Consider the following 18,556-nt stretch of genomic DNA (forward strand, 5'->3'; position numbering starts at 1 on the left):
CTCTCTCCTCGACCCCATCACCACTTCCCTCCCCAACTCTCCACTCACACCACTTTCCACAACCATCTCTCCTGCACAACCCAAAATCCTCTCCGCACCACTCTCTCCTCCCTCCACTAAACCCATCCGCATTTCCCTCCAAAATATCCGTTCCCTCTCAAATAAAGCCCTCACCATCCACAACCTCATCCTGGACGAGCACCTTGACATTCTTGGGCTCACCAAAACCTGGCTCTCCCCCAATGAGCCCATACCCCTAGTGGAAGCCTCCCCTCCAGCTTCACCTTCCACCACACCCCCCATCCAAACCAACATGGTGGCAGGGTGGCCCTCATTCCAAAGCCTCCCTTGGTCTCACCCCCTGCTCCTCGGGCTGCTTCCCCTCCTTCGATCACTTCACCCTCTTCCACCCCTCTCTCCCTTTGAAAATCCTCCTGGTCTACCGCCCCCCCCAAGCCCCCCGGCTCCTTCCACACAGACATCTCCTCTCTTTCCTGTCCCTTTGCTCCGAGCGCTTACTCATAATGGGCGATTTCAATCTCCACCTAAACTCCCCTTGCACTAATTCTGCCGATTTCACTGCCCTCCTCTCCTCCCTAAACCATACCCTCCATATAAATTCACCCACCCACAACCATGGTCATGCACTTGGCATCGTCATCACCCATAGCCTTGACATTTCCAACCTCAGCATAGTGGACAAGGCCATCTCAGACCACTTTTCTATCTCCTTCTCTTCTCACATCCCTCTCTCCTCCACCAAGCCCTCAACTATCCTCTACCGCCCTTGGAAAAGGCTACCCCGAGACCCTCACAAAGGCCCTCTCGTCATCAAACATCCTATCCTTCTGGCCCTCCACCTGCGGAGATCCTGAAGCTGCTCCATGATCGCCTCTCCTCCACCTTCAACGCCCTCATGCCCCTGAAATCCAGGACCACCTCCAAACCCACCCGATCCCCCTGGTACAACAACAATCTCCGCCGCCAAAAAACCCAAACCCAGCTGCTCGAGCGCAGATGGTGGAAAACTGGCCTGACAGTTCACCACCAACTGTGGCTCGAGCATCTCCACAGCTACTGCCGTTCTTTGACTAATGCTAAAACGACCTTCTACTCCAACATCATCTTGGAGGCTAAACACAACCCAAAAATCCTTTTTTCCACCACCCACTACTTCCTCCCTGCCCCCCCTCAGGTCTCCTCAATCTTCGTATCAAATGCCAAGTGCGAGGAGGTCATGGACTTCTTTTCTTCTAAAATACTTAACATTCGCCAGGCAGCCTCATCCACCTACACCTGTCACCCACCACCACGCCCTCATTGTCCACCTCACCTTCCTCATCATCTGCTCCTACCACCACCCCCATTCTACATTCTTTCCTCCCCATCTCTCCCTCCTCCCTCTCACCCACCATCACCTCCACGAAACCCACCACCTGCTGCCTCAATCGTCTCCCCACCAACTCACTGGTCACCCAGCTCCCCCTCCTCTGCCCACTACTGCTGACATCATCAACCAATCCCTCTCCTCCGGTTCAGTCCCTGCCTCCCTGAAAACTGCTGTCATCACTCCCCTCCTGAAAAAACCCTCCCTAGATCCCTCAAACCCCGGCCACTACTGCCCTATTTCTAACCTGCCCTTCCTCTCAAAAGTTCTAGAACACGTCGTTGTCAAACCAACTTCGCACAGACCTCTCCTCCCACTCCCTCTTCGAAGCCCTCCAGTCCGGTTTCCGCACTGCCCCCAGTACAGAGACTGCGCTTGTGAAAGTCACAAACGACATCCTCTCCATCTGTGACCAGGGCTCCCTCTGCCTCCTTGTCCACCTGGACCTCTCCGCTCCGTTCGACAGTCGATCACGCCATCCTCCTCCACTGCCTTTCCTCTGTCATACACGTCAGTGGGACCGCACTCGCCTGGTTCAAGTCCTACCTCACAAATCGCCAGCAGTACATCTGCACAAATGGCTTCGCCTCCTGCTCTCACCCGGTCACCTGCGGGGTACCCCAAGGATCCATCCTTGGCCCCCTACTCTTTCTGATCTACATGCTCCCTCTTGGGGATATCATCCGCAGACATGGGGTACATTTCCACATGTATGCAGATGACACCCAACTCTATTTTTCCACCTCTCTTTGCGACCCCCAGTCCCCTGATGTTCTGTCAGCCTGCCCGTCAGATCTCAGGGGTTGGATGAGCGCAAACTTCCTTCAGCTGAACGTTGACAAGACGGAAGCCATACTCTTTGGCTCTCGTCAACGTCTAAAATCTCACGGCTTTCACCTCCTCCACCTATCCAACCTCCCCCTAAAACTCTCCGAACCTGTACGCAACCTTGGCGTCAGGTTCAATCCCCAATTATCCTTCCTCCCCCACATCTGGACCCTCACCAGCACTGCCTTCTACCACCTCCGACACATCGCCCGTCTCCGCCAATGCCTCTCCCCAAAAGCCTCTGAAACCCTGGTCCATGTCTTTGTCACCTCTCGGCTGGACTACTCCAATGCCCTCCTCACCGGTCTTCCATCCACTACCATCCATAAAATCCAAATCATTCAAAACTCTGCCGCCTGCATTCTCACCCGCCCGAAACTCCGCTCCCCAATCACCCCAGTCCTTGCCAAACTGCACTGGCTGCCTATCCCAGAGAGGATCGATTTCAAGATCCTCACCCTTGTATTCAAGTCCCTGCACTCCTCTGCACCCCCCTACCTCTCTGACCTCCTCTCCTCAAAACAGCACCCGTTGTCTTCGTTCCTCCTGGTCTGGCCTCCTCCTCGTCCCCCGAGTCCTCCGCTCCACCCTCGGCGGCCGTGCCTTGAGCCACTATGCCCCGAGGCTCTGGAACTGCCTTCCTCACTCCCTTCGCCTCGCTCCCTCCCTTTCCATTTTCAGGTCTCTGCTGAAGACCTTTCTTTTCGACCGTGCCTTTGGTCACCTTCCTCCCCCTCCCCCTGGCTTGGTCCCAGGATCCATTACTCTATAGCGCTCTGAGATGCCGTTTGGCATGGAGGATGCTATATAAATCTAAGCTGTTGTTGTTGTATTTATAGGCCTTATCTTTAGATAAGACAATCCTGATAACGATTTTTGCTACCAGATCCACATAAGATTAGAATGGATAAGTCCAGTGGAGGCACAATGAACTAAATGACCCCTGTGCTGAAATGTTTATGATTCGTTAACATGCAGAATATAGTATGGAGCACCTCAGCGATCCAGAGGAAGGTAACAATTCAACTCACCTGTATTCACGTTCCTGAAGAATTTCAACAGGATCCAAGCCCTGTGGTTTCTGGATTGGCGTTATACGATTTTGCTTCTGTTGAAGTTGTATAGCAGGTGAAGGCTGGACAACTGGCTGTTGTGGAAGTGAAGCTCCAGGGCCAGACACAGCTGATTGCACAGCTGGTGCAGGAGAAGGTCTTCCACACATAGCCTGAGGTGGCATCTTTTGAGGAGTATTAGGAACACCCATCTCATTAGCTTGCCCTGAATTTACAACAAAAGTCAGAAAGGATTGTCACAGTTGAAAATACAGCAGAGTAATCACGGGGAATCCATATCAATTGGGACGAGGTTATGGTTGTTAAATCAATTAGTTCAGTTAAGCATCAATAATGCAGACATTTAAAATCCAGGGTCAACTGGTTCACTGTCAGAAAGAGAGAGAAAGGAGTGTATGGAATTGCAAGGATGAATAAAGAGAGCCTTTGAACATTCAAATGCGTATTTTACAGACTTCTTGTCTCCACCAACGATGGCTGGACAGGTTTATGACCATATTCCTATCAAGACCAGCACTTTTGTGAAGCACTAACTTGATCCATATATATATTTTCCCCCTCGTTGCATTTTATAACATGCAATGAAATTAGCTGGAATTACTTTCAGAGACTGACGGATGTCCCAGATTTGTGCTCGTCATGGAGGAGAGCAGTGTAAAGACATTTAGAAACAAAAACGTCAAATAATTATAATGTGACTAAAGTTATCTTACCATCTAATTTAAATATAGCATACCAGTGATTAGGAAGATCACTGGTAACAAACGAGCTGATTTACTTTGATTATCTTCAACATTACCATCACAAAAGAACATTTCAACACTTCATCTAGTCGGTGGTTAAACCCAACAATTCCAGAAATTCTGTGAGATTAACCATCAGCTTTTTTCAGTGTTGCACAGAAATCACAGCAAGTATATCTTGCAAAAATATTACTTTGTCTTGAAGATTTATTACCTTCTGTCCAGGGCTTAGGAACATGTCCTGGCATTCCTTGTGAAGGTCCTGCAGACTGCCCAGCCATTGAGTGCATGCCCATACCTAGAATTTATAGAAGATTGAACCATCTTAATCAGGAGCCAAAACAACTTTATTAAATCACGTTTCTCCAGTACTTATTCAGTTTCTAGCCCAGCATTATTATATTTTCTTTTGCCCATTACCTTACGTGCTTTTACCAGCGTTGTAGATTACATAAAACTAAATATTGCACTTTTCTCTTTGATGAATACGATTTGGCAACATCTACAGGGCACCACAACTTAGAGGTACTGTCCTTCCTCACCAGGTGATCTTTCCCACTTTACTGAATACAAGATCTTGTCTTAAACCTTTAACAAGTAGTAACAGCAAAGACCCAAACTCAATGGGTTCAACTAATACAGATTAATCTTAGTAACTCAAGAAAAAGCATAATCTCATGCAGCTCAAAAGAAGTAGGCTGAGTGGGAGGTTTGCATGAGGAGGTGGAAGTCAGAGCTGTTTGAAAGAACAGAGACTGCATCTGTGAAAGATACAATAGGTTTCTTCTTCATTCATCCTAATAGGAGTATAGCAAATTAGTGCAGAAACAGTCTGCACAACTTGAATTCCAGGTTCAGGGTAATTCAAGAGCACTGCAGTATGAACAAAATGCTTAAATTGAATGATGAGATCATGATGCAAATTGCTCTGGATAGGTGGACTGCAGATAGTGTGAAGAGAAACCCTCACATGTTGGGTCATAGCACAAGCTTTCCATTTCTTTTAATTGGCTTTCTTCTGTCAGGGAATATGAAATAGATGTACAATGCATCTATTTATCAATCTCTGCTCAGTAATGAGTTTACCCAAGGTTTTGTTTATGTATTAAATGCAAACAGTTTCCTAGATTGGCAAGTACTCAGTAGAAACAACAGTACATATGAAACAAGTGATTCTTATTTTCTTCCAACCATACTTAAGACTTTAGTATGATTTGGCCAGTATGTACTCTTCAGGTTCGGTTTGATCCTTGGCTCTTTTCCACCTTCTTATTCATCTTTGCCTCTACCCCCATTTTACACCTACTGGTTGTTCCCTCCACTCAGCCAGCTTGGGTTTGGCTACACCCAATCCACTTACGACCCCCTGTCCTCCCCACGCCCCCCACCCTCCACACGCACAAAAAAATTGGTGCCTGAGCCTTCGACACCTACCTTTAAGTGCCTTGAGACACTGTAAATGGAAGTTGTTGTAGTAGTAAGTTCTGCAACTTTTTTTGATGAAGTAACGGAAAGGGTGGATGAACATAGTGCAGTTGATGTAATTTATACGGATTTTCAAAAGAGCCACGTAAGAGACTTGTAAGCAAAATAGAAGCCCACGGTACTAAAGATACAGAGGCAGCATGGATACAGACCTGACTGGGAGACAGAAAGCAGATAGTGGCGGTGAACTGGAGGGAAGTGCGCAGTGGTGTCCCCCAGGGGTTGGTATTCGGACCACTGCTATTTTTGATCTATATAAATGACCTGGACTTGGGTATAGGGAGTACAATTTCCAAGTTTGCAGATGCTACTGAACTAGGAAAAGTAGTGAACAGTGAGGAGAATAGTAGCAGACTGCAAATGGTCATAGACAGACTGGTAAAGTGGGCAGACACGTGGCAGATGAAATTTAATGTGGAGAAATGCGAAGTGATGCATTTTGGGAGGAAGAATGAGGAGAGGAGTATAAACTGATGGTATAATCTTAAAGGGAGTGAAGGAACAGAGACCTGGGGATCATATAAGTAAATCTTTGAAGGTGTCAGGACAGGAAGATAAAGCTGTTAAAAAAGCATACGGGATACTAGGCTTTATAAATAGGGGCATAGAATAGAAAAGTCAGGAAGTTATGATGAACTTTAAATTTGGACCAAGATAAAATAAAAAGCTGCTGAAATGAAAGTTTTAAGAGCAACAAAGATCAGACAAATCCACAGGTTCACAAATTCTGAGAAAGTCGAAAATTCCAATCAGATCAGAAGGTATCAATTGGAAAACACAAGGAGGAACATCTATCCCAACTGATTTGTATCACTATCTGGGGATTGTGTTGGACACTAATTTTTGTTTGGACATAGTTGTTCTGGACCACACCGAGAAGGAACAAAGGACACTCTGGGCATTCCAATCAATAATCTCTTCAACGATCACCGAGTCCAATGCAGGCTAAGGTTTACGGGGTATAAGATACATTTCCAAACAGGTTCTCCTTCATGGCTTTGAGCTGCTGGGCATGGAACAGAAGGGTTTCTTTGGCCCAATTACAAAGTCCTGGACTAATCAGTGAGGTGCATTTGTGGTTAAAAACAAAGGAGAATGGCTACAGCAAAGGAGGGCTCCAGCCTACAATGACCTGTCAGGCACATCTCTTTGCCAAAACTTTGCTCAAAAGCACCTGATTCAAACAGTTGGTGTTACGTAACCTTGGTATATGGCATTGGACTTGCACCTCTAAAACATCAAGGTGCCCTATATTGGTCCTTCCACCATGCTCAAGGTAGTTGTCCATAAACAGTTAATAAAGAAACAGGCTTGAACGACAGCTGATTAAATGCATTATGTGAAATCTAGGACATGTGCACAGACAGGTGATACTAAAACAACATACTTCCAACTGAAGGTCCTATCGCTTGTGAGTTTATTCTTATTTGGCTCCTGTAAAACCCTACCCATGGTAGGGGGTCTAGTTAAACAAGTTGCAGTAAGCTTTCCAGATAATCTTCACAATGGCAGGTTGCGCAGTTTAGCTGGTTAGGCTTCAGTAGTACCCAAAAACACATTGTGGGGTCAACCAATATTCATGAGAAGGATTTACTTTCCTTGTGAAGGATCCTGCTTTTGAGAGGCATTGTGTAAACAAACAAAATACAGGATATTGACAGGTATCAAGACGAGCTACTTAGGGTTTTGACTTCTGCAGGAATATCTCAGCAACCACTCACCAAGAATTATTTTTTGGGGGTACTAACTCTCTACACTGGACTGACTCAAAGCAGCAGCGTTGGGAGTTTGCACTTTTTAATTTATTTCGGAACAGACTAAACTCAGTACGTTTTATTTTGTTCATGTACACGGATACTCCAAGGTTCAGGGTTGTGATTAGATAGTTGAGGACAAAACACTGGGAAGTATTCCTTCATGGAGAACAAACAACTAGAACAGTTTACCGCAAAGGGTGGTTGAGATCATTCCCTATCAAGCTCTTAAACAGCTTGATGGTGTAATGGAAAGACTTTAGGATTGGCATTCTGAAAGGATGAGGTCAAATAAGGACCATACTCAACCTGACATTAGGAAGCCATATGAATCTAGCATTCCACAAAGTTTTAACAAAGTACCACCCAAGAAACTCCTTTACAAACATATGTAACTGACTATCAAGGGTAAAATATGTATATATATATATATATATATGACTAAAGGGAAAAAGTAGCTATGCCAAAAAGGGGAGAGGTGTTGAACGGTCGGTTGGGAACCCTCTTTACCTTGTGAACGTAAACATTGAATTGCTGACAGTTTGTTAAATTTGTAGGTGACACCAATCCAGGGAGGACTGTGAAATCAGAGGAGGCAGCCAAGATTTTACAAGAATTCAATAAAGTATACACCTGGTCTGATCACTGGAAAATTAAGTTCAATCCAGACACAAGGTACTGCATTTATCTAGAAATTCATGGGAGGATATATATATATAACTAGGTTGTTAATGGATTCTTCACTCACCATGTACAGTGATGCAGCAATAAAGAACATAAACAGCATAATGAATTGTACATTAATTCAAGTCTCCAAAAGAAATGCTCTTACTGTATTTACACTCCAGCTGAAGTACTGCATACAGTTCTGGGTTGCATACAATCCTATGTTCTCAATATAGAGAGCACCCAAGTTCCAGAGACAGTGCAGAGAACAATGTCACTGATCACCTATGCTCACATGAATAAACTGAGGAATGACTATATAAGACTGGACTCTTCAGCCTCAAGAAAACGGAGACTTCGCAGAGAGGTCTTATGGATGAAGACTGAATGCTGAATGGAATAGAGAAAGTAAGCCCAGAACAATACTTTCAGTTATAATGAGGTGGCAGGACAACAGGGCAGAGGTTCAAGGTTATGAAAGATTATTTTAAGACAGACACAGGAACGGTTTATTTACAAAGTGTATTCAGCAGCCAGAACAGGTTATCAGAAAGGTTACTAGAGTCCAGAATGCCGGACTCTTAAGAATGCTGAAAAGGATAAAGTGGGCATTCTGGAAGGATGAGGCTGAATGAACAAAGGACCTTCATCTTTATCCCTGTGGTAATATTAAATTATCCATAATAATAATCCTTGCATTTGATTTAACACCTTACCACAGTCGAGATGTCCCAAAGTGTTTCACAGGATATACTGTAAGGTGGTTTGGGTTGTGTATTTTGTGGATGAAACGAGGTTGTACTCAGAAGGACTATGGAATTCACCAGAACACTCAAGGAAAGGTTATGGTTGGGGAGAAATCCCTTCCCTGGAACCCTCTAGAAGAACAGACCACTAAGCAAATTCAATCCCAGTTTGCAAAAAGTGCACTTTGGTTCAAGAGAGAATGGGCTTATAATGTAAAGAAATATTACAGGACCAAAAGTGCAAGAGTGAGAATTTCCGAAAGCAGTGGACTGCCAAGATAATATCCTCATATCCTGTCAGATATGTGGGTTAATTGGGTAAAGGAGACTAAAATGGGTTTTGTTTAGTTTTATTAAATGCACATCTGGTAACCCAGGTGAGTGAGAAAAATACAACTCAATTTCACTGCTGATTTTCTAACCCAGCAACATACGGGTTTCATAGCCAAGGCTACGAATTCAAGATCCTTATCCTCACCTACAAGGCCATCCACGGCCTTGCTCCCTCCTACCTTTCTGACCTACTATCCCCCTACTTATCTGCCCGTACCCTCCGTTCCTCTGGCTCCGGTCTGCTCCACATTCCCCGCCCCAACCGCCCTACCATCGGTGGTCGGGCCTTTAGCCTCTCAGCCCCGAGGCTCTGGAACTCTATCCCCCAGTGCCTTCGCCGCCTCCTCCCTTTCCTCCTTCAAGGCCGGTCTCAAGACCTTTCTCTTTGACCGTGCCTTCAGCTCCCCTCTCGACTCTCTACCCCCTCCTCGCTCCCTCCCTTCCCTCCCCTCACCCTGACCATTTCCCCCCTGCTCGGGTCCTGACCCAACTGTACAGCGCCTTGGGACGTCCTCCCGACGTGAAAGGCGCTCTATAAATGGAATCTTGTTGTTGTTGTTGTATTAGGGAGAGATCAGAAGCATGACAATAATAATCAAAACAAAGTACAGAAAGCACTGAAACAAAAAAAACTACATGAATCAAGTGGAGACAGCAATAAACATGGCATAAATGATTTATAGATTTTAAAAACTGGAAACCATTTTACAAGGACTCCTTTTAGTATTTATGGTGAACACATCAAACAAAATGGAGATTTCTTTTTATTCTGCACAAATCTGGACCTAAATTTATCAGTCAAAATCTTCTTAGTCAGCTCAATAAGGATGCTGCCTGCAAAATACTGGAACTTGATATTTGAAACATCTAATGATTCTGAAAATTTATTAGCTCTTTGTAAACATATTTTTATATATAAAGCGCATTTAGGTAACTTTTTTATAAAAACAAATTAGTTAGATTATCTCATTTGCATAATCCTAAAACAAATGCTGATCTCGGTTTCAATACCCAGATATTTATGGTCACCGTTGTATAACGAGCACTAATAACATACAAAGTAAAAAATGCTTGCTACGAAATTGTATTCAGTCCTATGTATAAGTAGGACAGGAGAGTTTATACACAAAGGCACTTTGGCATAACTGCATAAAAGAATAAATTTAACCGAGGTGAATGGTGGAAGATTTCCAAGTATGGGCAAAATGGTTCTAAACCCCACATAGGATTTATATTACTTCTAAATGTCCAATCATTATACAGGCATAACTTCTCGGTGGGAAAATGCATTGAATCTATGTCATTAGAATGTGCTGAAAGTTATAGATTTAGAAAGTTAACGGATATTTTACAAACTAAATCCCTTTAAAATGCACCAAGAAGTACCGATCATGAGCATTTTGACAAAGGATCAGAGATATTGCTCAGCTGTATTTATAGCGCTGCTGGCAAGTTGCCAAAAGCCACTCATACAGAATGAACACCAGGTTACCGTAGGGAGTTGATACACTTATTGTGGAAAATATTCAAATGTGCCTCTGAGGCTTAGATAACATTCAATAACTAGTTAATTTGGATAATTAGGATCTGACCCACCTGAAACCTGTGTACAGCATGCCCTTAATTACATGGCAGCAGACTTACAACGGAAACTCCATGGTGTACATGCAATGCGGCATGAAAATATGTACAGTACTTGTGCTTGATAAATAGCTTCTCAGATATCCAGGTTTTTAAAAATAGCATAATTTAGGTTCTCACTATTAAAAAAAAGTAACCCCAAAAAAATGATAGTTGTAAGATGGCAATCTTTCCTACCTCGCTCCCCGTTTTGTCAATACGCACAATGAAATTCATTGTGGACAATGCAGCCAAAGCATTAAAAATAAATTGCAGACTCCAATTCAGTTGTAACTCAATTGAACGCATATCAACAATTACTAGACCATGCATCACAAGGATCTTCTGTATAATGTTAAGGGCCAGTCCATTTCCTTCCCACAATTAGGAACCGATCTTCCGGGCACTTCATAGTTTAGCCATTCGATGAAGAATAATTTAAAATGGGCAGATTTTTAAAAAAAAGTAGAAAGCATAAATGGAGAAATGCATTAACAATTTGTATTTAAGTAGTGCCTTTCATGTAAAATACTCTCAAAGCACTTAAAATAAAATTGACTACTAATGAACAACAGTCATCCAGACTTTCCAAAACATTTGATCTAAATTCGTCTAATTTCAATTGTAATTTGAGGTAGCTGAGACGTTCTTTCCTGTCTGTTGCTGCCATTATCATAAATGTTGAAAATGCCATCAATCATAGCAAGTGGAAATGTACTTCTACATTATAAAATGGATGCTGAAAACTTCAACTCTACATACTAAGGATTCACTGCTATTGATATCAATAACCATTCAAAATGTGCTACCTTTAGAAATAATCCACATCAAAATCATAAACTCATCCTGAAATATATTTTGTGGTTAGCTATCAAAATGCTCATGTGTGCAAATGGACTTCATTACATCATTTGCATAATATGTACAATAGTCGTTTATACTATCAGACTTAGAAAACAATCACATTCAATTCCACTCATTGAAGAGATCAGCTCTTCCCAGAACAGAATTGCTATATAATAGGATAATATCTAATCTTTCAATTCTGCCTTACAATAGGATTGGGAGTTGGCAATTTAGTTCAGCGAACTACTGCGCCGTTTCAATAAATTTACGGTAGCTCTTTATCGTTCCAACTGCGTTTGCGTACCTCATCTTCATATCCTCCACACAATACCTATAGTTATTTTCCTCTTAAATATATCACAACAATTCTTGCTTTTGATAAAGTGCCTTTTACATCAGGGGGACATCTTAAAGCGTTTCACTGGATTTTACTGTCAAGTGGACTGTGCATATTTTGAAGGTTAGCATTGATTAATTTTGCATCTGCATTGATTCTGGAGCAGTAAATTCCACATTCTCTCATCCTTTGGGTGAATTAATGTTTTCTGAATTCAGGAGTATATTTACCATATATAAAATCCATTAATCTGATTTTTTAAAAACAAAAAAGCAACCTCCCCATTGCTAGTTAGTAAAGCAATCCCTGGTCTGTGCTAAGTAGCCCGATTGCAGCTCTGCGAGTAGAAAAATCAATCAGAGCTCCCAATTCTAATCACTATTCAGTGAACCCCTGCCGAAACAAAGTCATGCATCAACATCAGGATTAGGCTCAGCTTTAATAACTCTTTGGCCAAATAGTCTGCCAACATTTGGGCTAACGCATGAAAATTAGTTTCTTATTGATACACAGGAGGGTAACCGATGCTTGGGACCTGTGCCTCAGCCTAAGGCAGTGTCTTCGGGAAGCGGGCGAAAGAGTTTAAAATGTATGACAGAAACAAAATTACATATGAAAGGGTACTGTATTTAGGCTAAACACATTAAACCAGAGAAGATTTAAATCTGGGATAAGAATGTGAGAATTCACTCAGCCAACCAATCTAGCCATTCCTTCCAAAGGAACATATAGAATTTCATTAGCATGAACTTTACTAAGCTTAATCCTTAAATCAATGAATAGCCACAAATTAGCAACAAGATAGAGCTATGGAATTCTGCTATAATATCTTAAGATAGCCATATAAACCCACCAGAATAACATTATTGAATCTATTACATTCTACAAATATTTCAACAGTCATTGGAAATACAGACTAATTGGCTATATAAATCTACTGTAGAGTTATGATGGAATCTCATTAAAGGTGCTTAAGAATGAAAACAATTAAACTGCAATTTTTTTTAAGATCAATTGCAATCTTCAATAATTGAAAATAACTTTGCAATATAAAAACCTCTTAATGAATTACTTCTGAGTCTGAAAAGAAAGGAAACTTAAAATGTGTACTTACTGGGTGGTCTGTTGTAGGCAACTGGGGCTGCCTGTTGTGGCATACTGGGTAGTGACCGCTTTCCCTGAACAGCAAGCTGTAGGTTATCAGGCAAAGGTTGACCTCTTGCAAGCATTTTGTATGCTAGAATCTGAGCTCTCAGTTGGTGAAGCTGAACTGGATTGAAGGGTGAAGTGCCTCTGTTCTGCTGAGGCATAGCTTGAGGGTCTCCTTGCATCATCGGAACAGTCTGAGTTGGTGGAATCTGAGGAGGAGTGGGGCCACCCGCTGAAAGCGGACTAGGCACATGTTCTGGTACACTCATCGGAGATGGATGAGGAGACATATATCCTGTGCAGATTAGAATTATTTTGCCAGATTCAAAAGCACATAAATTACTTAAACAAGTGTACTGCGTGCTTAAATAACAACAAGTTACCTTTCCCTTCAGCGCTGAATTCTCTTCACAGCTTCTAAACTAAGTACTGTACTTTCCATCTTCTGTTGCCTTCCCAGACCCGTACTGCTGTACTCATAAGAAATCAAGGGAAGGAACAAGACCAGTGCATCAACTGCGTGGATACCCAATGCACTCAGACTCCCTAGGGACATTTCAAACTGTGGGTAAATATTTAAACTAAAGCTTTATGAAATTTTCATGGATCTCCAAGGAATACTGAGCAAAAGTAAAGAATATTAATCAAGTCTCACAACTTCCCCTATTCAACCCTAACCAGTTACACTGCACAAGTGATTCATTTGTGGTCACTATGTTTACAGCCTTTTTAAAAAATATATATATAGGCATAACCAATATAGCATGAACTACTTTTGCAGAGTAATTTCATAGATAGTTGATCTACAGAGGACAAAAGTCTAGTCTATATTGAATATCATATCACTGTACTTTGTATGCTAACAGTTTCAAATTAGATGGTCTATTTAACTAAATTATTCATTTTGCTCACCAATTAAGATCTGAATCATGTCCACTCTAAATCTAAATTAATATAGGTTCCTCATTTTGTTTTAAAATTAACTCTTTAATTCAGTGTAAACCCACTTATTAAGGCAAATGGAAGTTAAAATATCTGGGATTTGCAACTGGGTTTTCTGGATAAGCTTGAAACGTCAGTCCCCAATGCCCAGTGCAGCCAATTCGTATTTTTTGCGATGACTATCTGCACTATTTGCTGATCCACAATGGGGTTTGACAAAATTAATGCAAATAAGTATCTCTCTATTGTAGATTGTAATATGCTACATTGTTCTAGACTGCGAAACTAGCATTAATAATGAAAATATTATAGAAGCCATTGTTTCTACTAACATTGTAGTGATTGTTATGGCTGTAAAGGGAACTGTTAACAAAGAAATTATGGAAAATAAAAGATTAGCAGTAGATACAAATACACTCAATGCATAAAAATGAATGCAATGCAAACTATTCAACATACCTTGAGAATGCTGGTCCATAGGACTCTGAGGTGGGCCCATTCCAGCATGAGCAGGCCTCATGCCCATGCCTTTCATCTGACCGTAATGCATTTCTTCAGCCATGCCCTTGTCATGCATTGCATCCATAGGCTATGAAGAACCAAACCAAGAGAACGCAGTGATTATGTTTTGGAACATAAATAATATACTTACAGGTTGGGATGAGAATTCGTTTAAACAGCATCAAATACAGGCAAACTCACTCACTGGAAAAGTTTTGAACTGCAGTTATAGCTAACTGAATAATGATAAAACAAAGCGAGTCAGCTAATGGCTTCACTTTACTAAAAACAGTGAATATTCTTGTGAACAAGTCCCAGATAATTGCATCACATGAAGACTTGATACTTGTGCTGATTCCACAACCCTTTCTTTCACAAAGATAGGAACTTGAACTGTGCTACATAAGCCGAATGAAAGACCCAACCCCCACCAACAGTCACTACACTTAATAATTACTGCAAAGCACTTTGAGACACTGAAGTGATTCATTTGATGCTATAAAAATGCAAGCTCCCATTAAAATCTATCATTTTGTACAGGATTTCCCTTTTAATCCATATTAAGACCAAGAAGGAATGCAGCGCAATTGCTCCTAAGTCTCCTCAATATTGACAGATAGCAACAGTTGTACAAGAATAATCCAGGATAGCTTCCTCTAGTTATCACATCCTTTGGATGAGGCACTTACCATCTACCCTGCACCTGTACAATTGTGAGGTTGAGATTGGGAACCCACTAACTGGAAAGTTATAGATGCATAGCCACAGCCCTATCATAGTGCTGTGCTCAAATAAATGATATCAATTCTTATTTGCCTGTGACACTAAACTGTGGATAATGAAAAACTATAAATCTATCGTGAAATACTTGAGCTGATAACAATACTTCTCCCACCCCAGTGATAATAATAATCCTTGCATTTAAATGTAGCGCTTTTCACGTCTTCTCGACATCTCAAAGTGCTTCACAGAATATGCTGTAAAGTGAATTGACTGTATATTTGTGGGCAAAACGCGGCAGCCAAATGCGCACAACAATGTCCCACAAACAGTCGTGGATTGAAAATGACCAATTTCTTATTTTTTTTGTTCTGTTTTTGTTTTTTGGAGAGATTATTATCAGGCGTGTGGAGTAAGGAAACTTGCCCAAGGTTTTGCCCTGCCTGGAATTGAACCCAGATGTCTCGCTTGCAAGGCGAGTGCTCTAACCACTGAGCTACAGGACTCCATGTAGCAAACATTGGTGAAATATGAATACTGTACTGCATTGCACAATGTTTAAGATCACCACCATTGCCTCTCAAAAGCTGGAGTATACTGAACCAGTAAGGTTATAGAGCAAGATCTGCAAAATTCCAATCTGCCCTTAAACTCAATGGAGGGTGGGGAGTGAAGAACGAGAAGAGGATGATGTGCTTGAATTAGGAACTACCTCATTCCCTAGTCTGAATACATAACTCTTGCAGAGTAATTTAAACAGAAATCATCATAATTTAAAAAAAACTCAAGGCTACAAGTCTTCATCTCAAATAAAATATATAGTCCCAAAACACATTTAATTCTTGTGGTGATACTTGTATGCTTAAGTGACATTACAATATAGTGATTGCTACACAAGCACTCAGAAAATTTCCGTACAAACAAAAAAAATCAGCCCCTTAATTGTGTTGAAAATTCGTATGCCCTGTGAAACAAATCTTTTTAGAAACTATTCTCTAGAATTTTCAAAAGAATCACAGTCTCAAATTTGCACATAGGTTCATGGGAAGAAATGCAACTTGGAAAAAATAGCAATTAAAAATACAATTCGGGGAATATTATCTCATTCAGTTGAGGTGCTGTAATTAGACATACAATGTCCTCACCTCCAACCCCTTCTGGTTTCTGAATATTGTATAAGGTTTAGCACTCTCTCAATTAGGTGTTATCAGCAACCTTCAGTTAACTGGACAGACACATAATCACAAGGCAATCCTTTGTGCCAAGCATTCATTCTGGAGGCAAATATCAGGCTGCAGTGGAATAAATATATTACATAGACTCACAGTGGTTCAGCAACAAGGTATGGCAATATGGAACGATATAACTTGTGTTTGCAGTTGCAATTTCCCCAGAGCCAAATTCCCAAATTCAGTCTGGTGCTATAGAGTGATACCCAGGGAAGGTTAAATGCTTCCATGGGAAAAAAGGATAAGTCTAATGGCAAGTCACCTTCAGGCTACTTTTTTTTAAAAAACATTGCAATTGCTCTTTAATTGCAGTAATTTCATAGCAGACAACCTTGCTGGCTACTTTGGGCTACAGGTAATGGATATGGCGCTATGTCACAATGCGCCTTCAAATTGGACAAAAAGTATTCCTCTTTTCCTTTTATGTAAAATTTCATATACAGCAGTCACTATGACTGGAAAACTACCAGGGAGAGTTGGGGGGGGTGGGGGGAGAGAAAAAGAAAGAAAAGGCAGGAAAGGAGTGGGTAAAGAGAAGACAACAACAACAACAACAAAATTACATTTATAAAGCGCCTTTCAGATCGGGAGGAAGACAAAGTGGCTTCTACTCCAGACTGAGCAAAATGCAGAGTATGAAACCTGCATGAAACTAAAATAAACTAAGTTCTCTTTATTCCTTTTCCCTCTCACAAAACTTTTTTTAAGGGAAAGGAAATAGATTGGAACAACAATCTCTTGCTATTAACTGCAACTGGGAGACAATACAGAAAAGATGTAGCCATCTTCACTGGTAACAAGTGTTAGTTTGTTCTTTTCCACTGAGAAATCTGGGATTTTTTCCTGGATGACTATAATCATCCCTCCAAAAAACAAAACAATAAATTGGTCATTTTCAATCCACGACTGTTTGTGGGACATTGCTGTGCTGCCGCGTTTTGCCCACAAATATACAGTAAATTCACTTTACAGCATATTCTGTGAAGCGCTTTAAGACGTCTAGAAGACGTGAAAAGCACTATATCAAATACAAGGATTATTATTAGATTCACCCAGTGTCAACAATCTATCAAATCGCTAGTTACTACAATTGATCTATCACTGGTTGCAGTAGGAGCCATTCCCTTTAGAAACTTTACCCATCCAGTCACCAGTTCCAGATCACTTTTGATAAGATAGTGGTTTCAAATCAAACTCTTAGCTGCACTCTGAAGTGAATACCAGCAGTTGATGACTCCTCCCTAGGTTTCTGGATGGATGGATTACTACCCACACAAAACAATGTGCTATCTTGAAAAGTTAGCATTCCGAGTGGTAAACTTGAGCAGAAAAGAACTTGTTACTTCAACATTATAGAAATACCAAGTTTGGAGGTCTAGCATTGACCGCATGAAAAAACACACAAACATTTAGTCTATTCAATATTAAACAATACAGCCTTTGTTTCAACACACGTAATTATACTTCTCAACAATTCTTTGAAAGTATTACCTTGTGCATCTGGTGCATGCTGTCCTGCTGGTAGTCACTTTGGCCCTGAGGTGTCATTGCATGCGTTACATTTGAAGGCCCAGGACTCGGACCCATCATACTGTGTACTGAACCTGGTGAGGGGCCTGGTCCTGGGCTCGGGCCTAGAATGGGTCCAGGAGATGGTCCTGGAGATGGTCCAGGGTGAGGCATCCCACCAGAGGAATCTGTAGGAGTCGACATCTAGACCAGCCTCACTATTTAATCCTGAAGAAATTCTGCAAAAGAAAATTGGCACATGAAATAATCAAGTACAATGACAGCTCACCACCCAAAGTCAAACGCGCAAAGCTTCAAAAGGCAAAGTTTCAAAGAATATAATGATGAACGGGAGTAAAACATTTTACGCATCTCTCCAACAAATAGTTAATATGTAGAGAAGGGAAGTAGGGAAACCAATTAAGTCCATGAATTCCGTTTCCACTAATGAAGCAGAAGTTCATGAATTTTGTTTCCACTAACAGCCTGAATTAAATATTCCTTCAATGCTTGTACCTAATTGAATCAAGGAAGCACTGGCTCATTCGCATTGTGCTGATTTTGAAAAAGTAATAAAACCAACATTTCCTCTGCCATTTTGTACTAGAAAATACAATCATAAATAAGGCTTACCTAATATGTCCGATTCATCGCATGGTTTTAATACTCAACATTCTGCCTTTCACAT

At 41.5% G+C, this 18,556-nt stretch overlaps 1 protein-coding gene across 2 annotated transcripts in view; it reads right to left on the reverse strand.

Moving 5' to 3' along the window:
- Window positions 1-18,556, reverse strand: part of smarca2 (SWI/SNF related, matrix associated, actin dependent regulator of chromatin, subfamily a, member 2) — a gene marked incomplete at its 3' end in the record, with an annotated part of 74,850 nt that overhangs the window by 47,133 nt on the left and 9,161 nt on the right. For both annotated transcript variants that reach the window (XM_042345447.1, XM_042345446.1), the window contains 5 exon segments: window positions 3,247-3,493; window positions 4,246-4,329; window positions 12,933-13,262; window positions 14,369-14,498; window positions 17,851-18,107. In XM_042345447.1, coding sequence (XP_042201381.1) covers window positions 3,247-3,493; window positions 4,246-4,329; window positions 12,933-13,262; window positions 14,369-14,498; window positions 17,851-18,072 — 1,013 coding nt within the window.

Source organism: Callorhinchus milii, unplaced genomic scaffold, assembly GCF_018977255.1.
Source record: "Callorhinchus milii isolate IMCB2004 unplaced genomic scaffold, IMCB_Cmil_1.0 Scaffold48, whole genome shotgun sequence".
NCBI lineage: Eukaryota > Metazoa > Chordata > Chondrichthyes > Chimaeriformes > Callorhinchidae > Callorhinchus > Callorhinchus milii.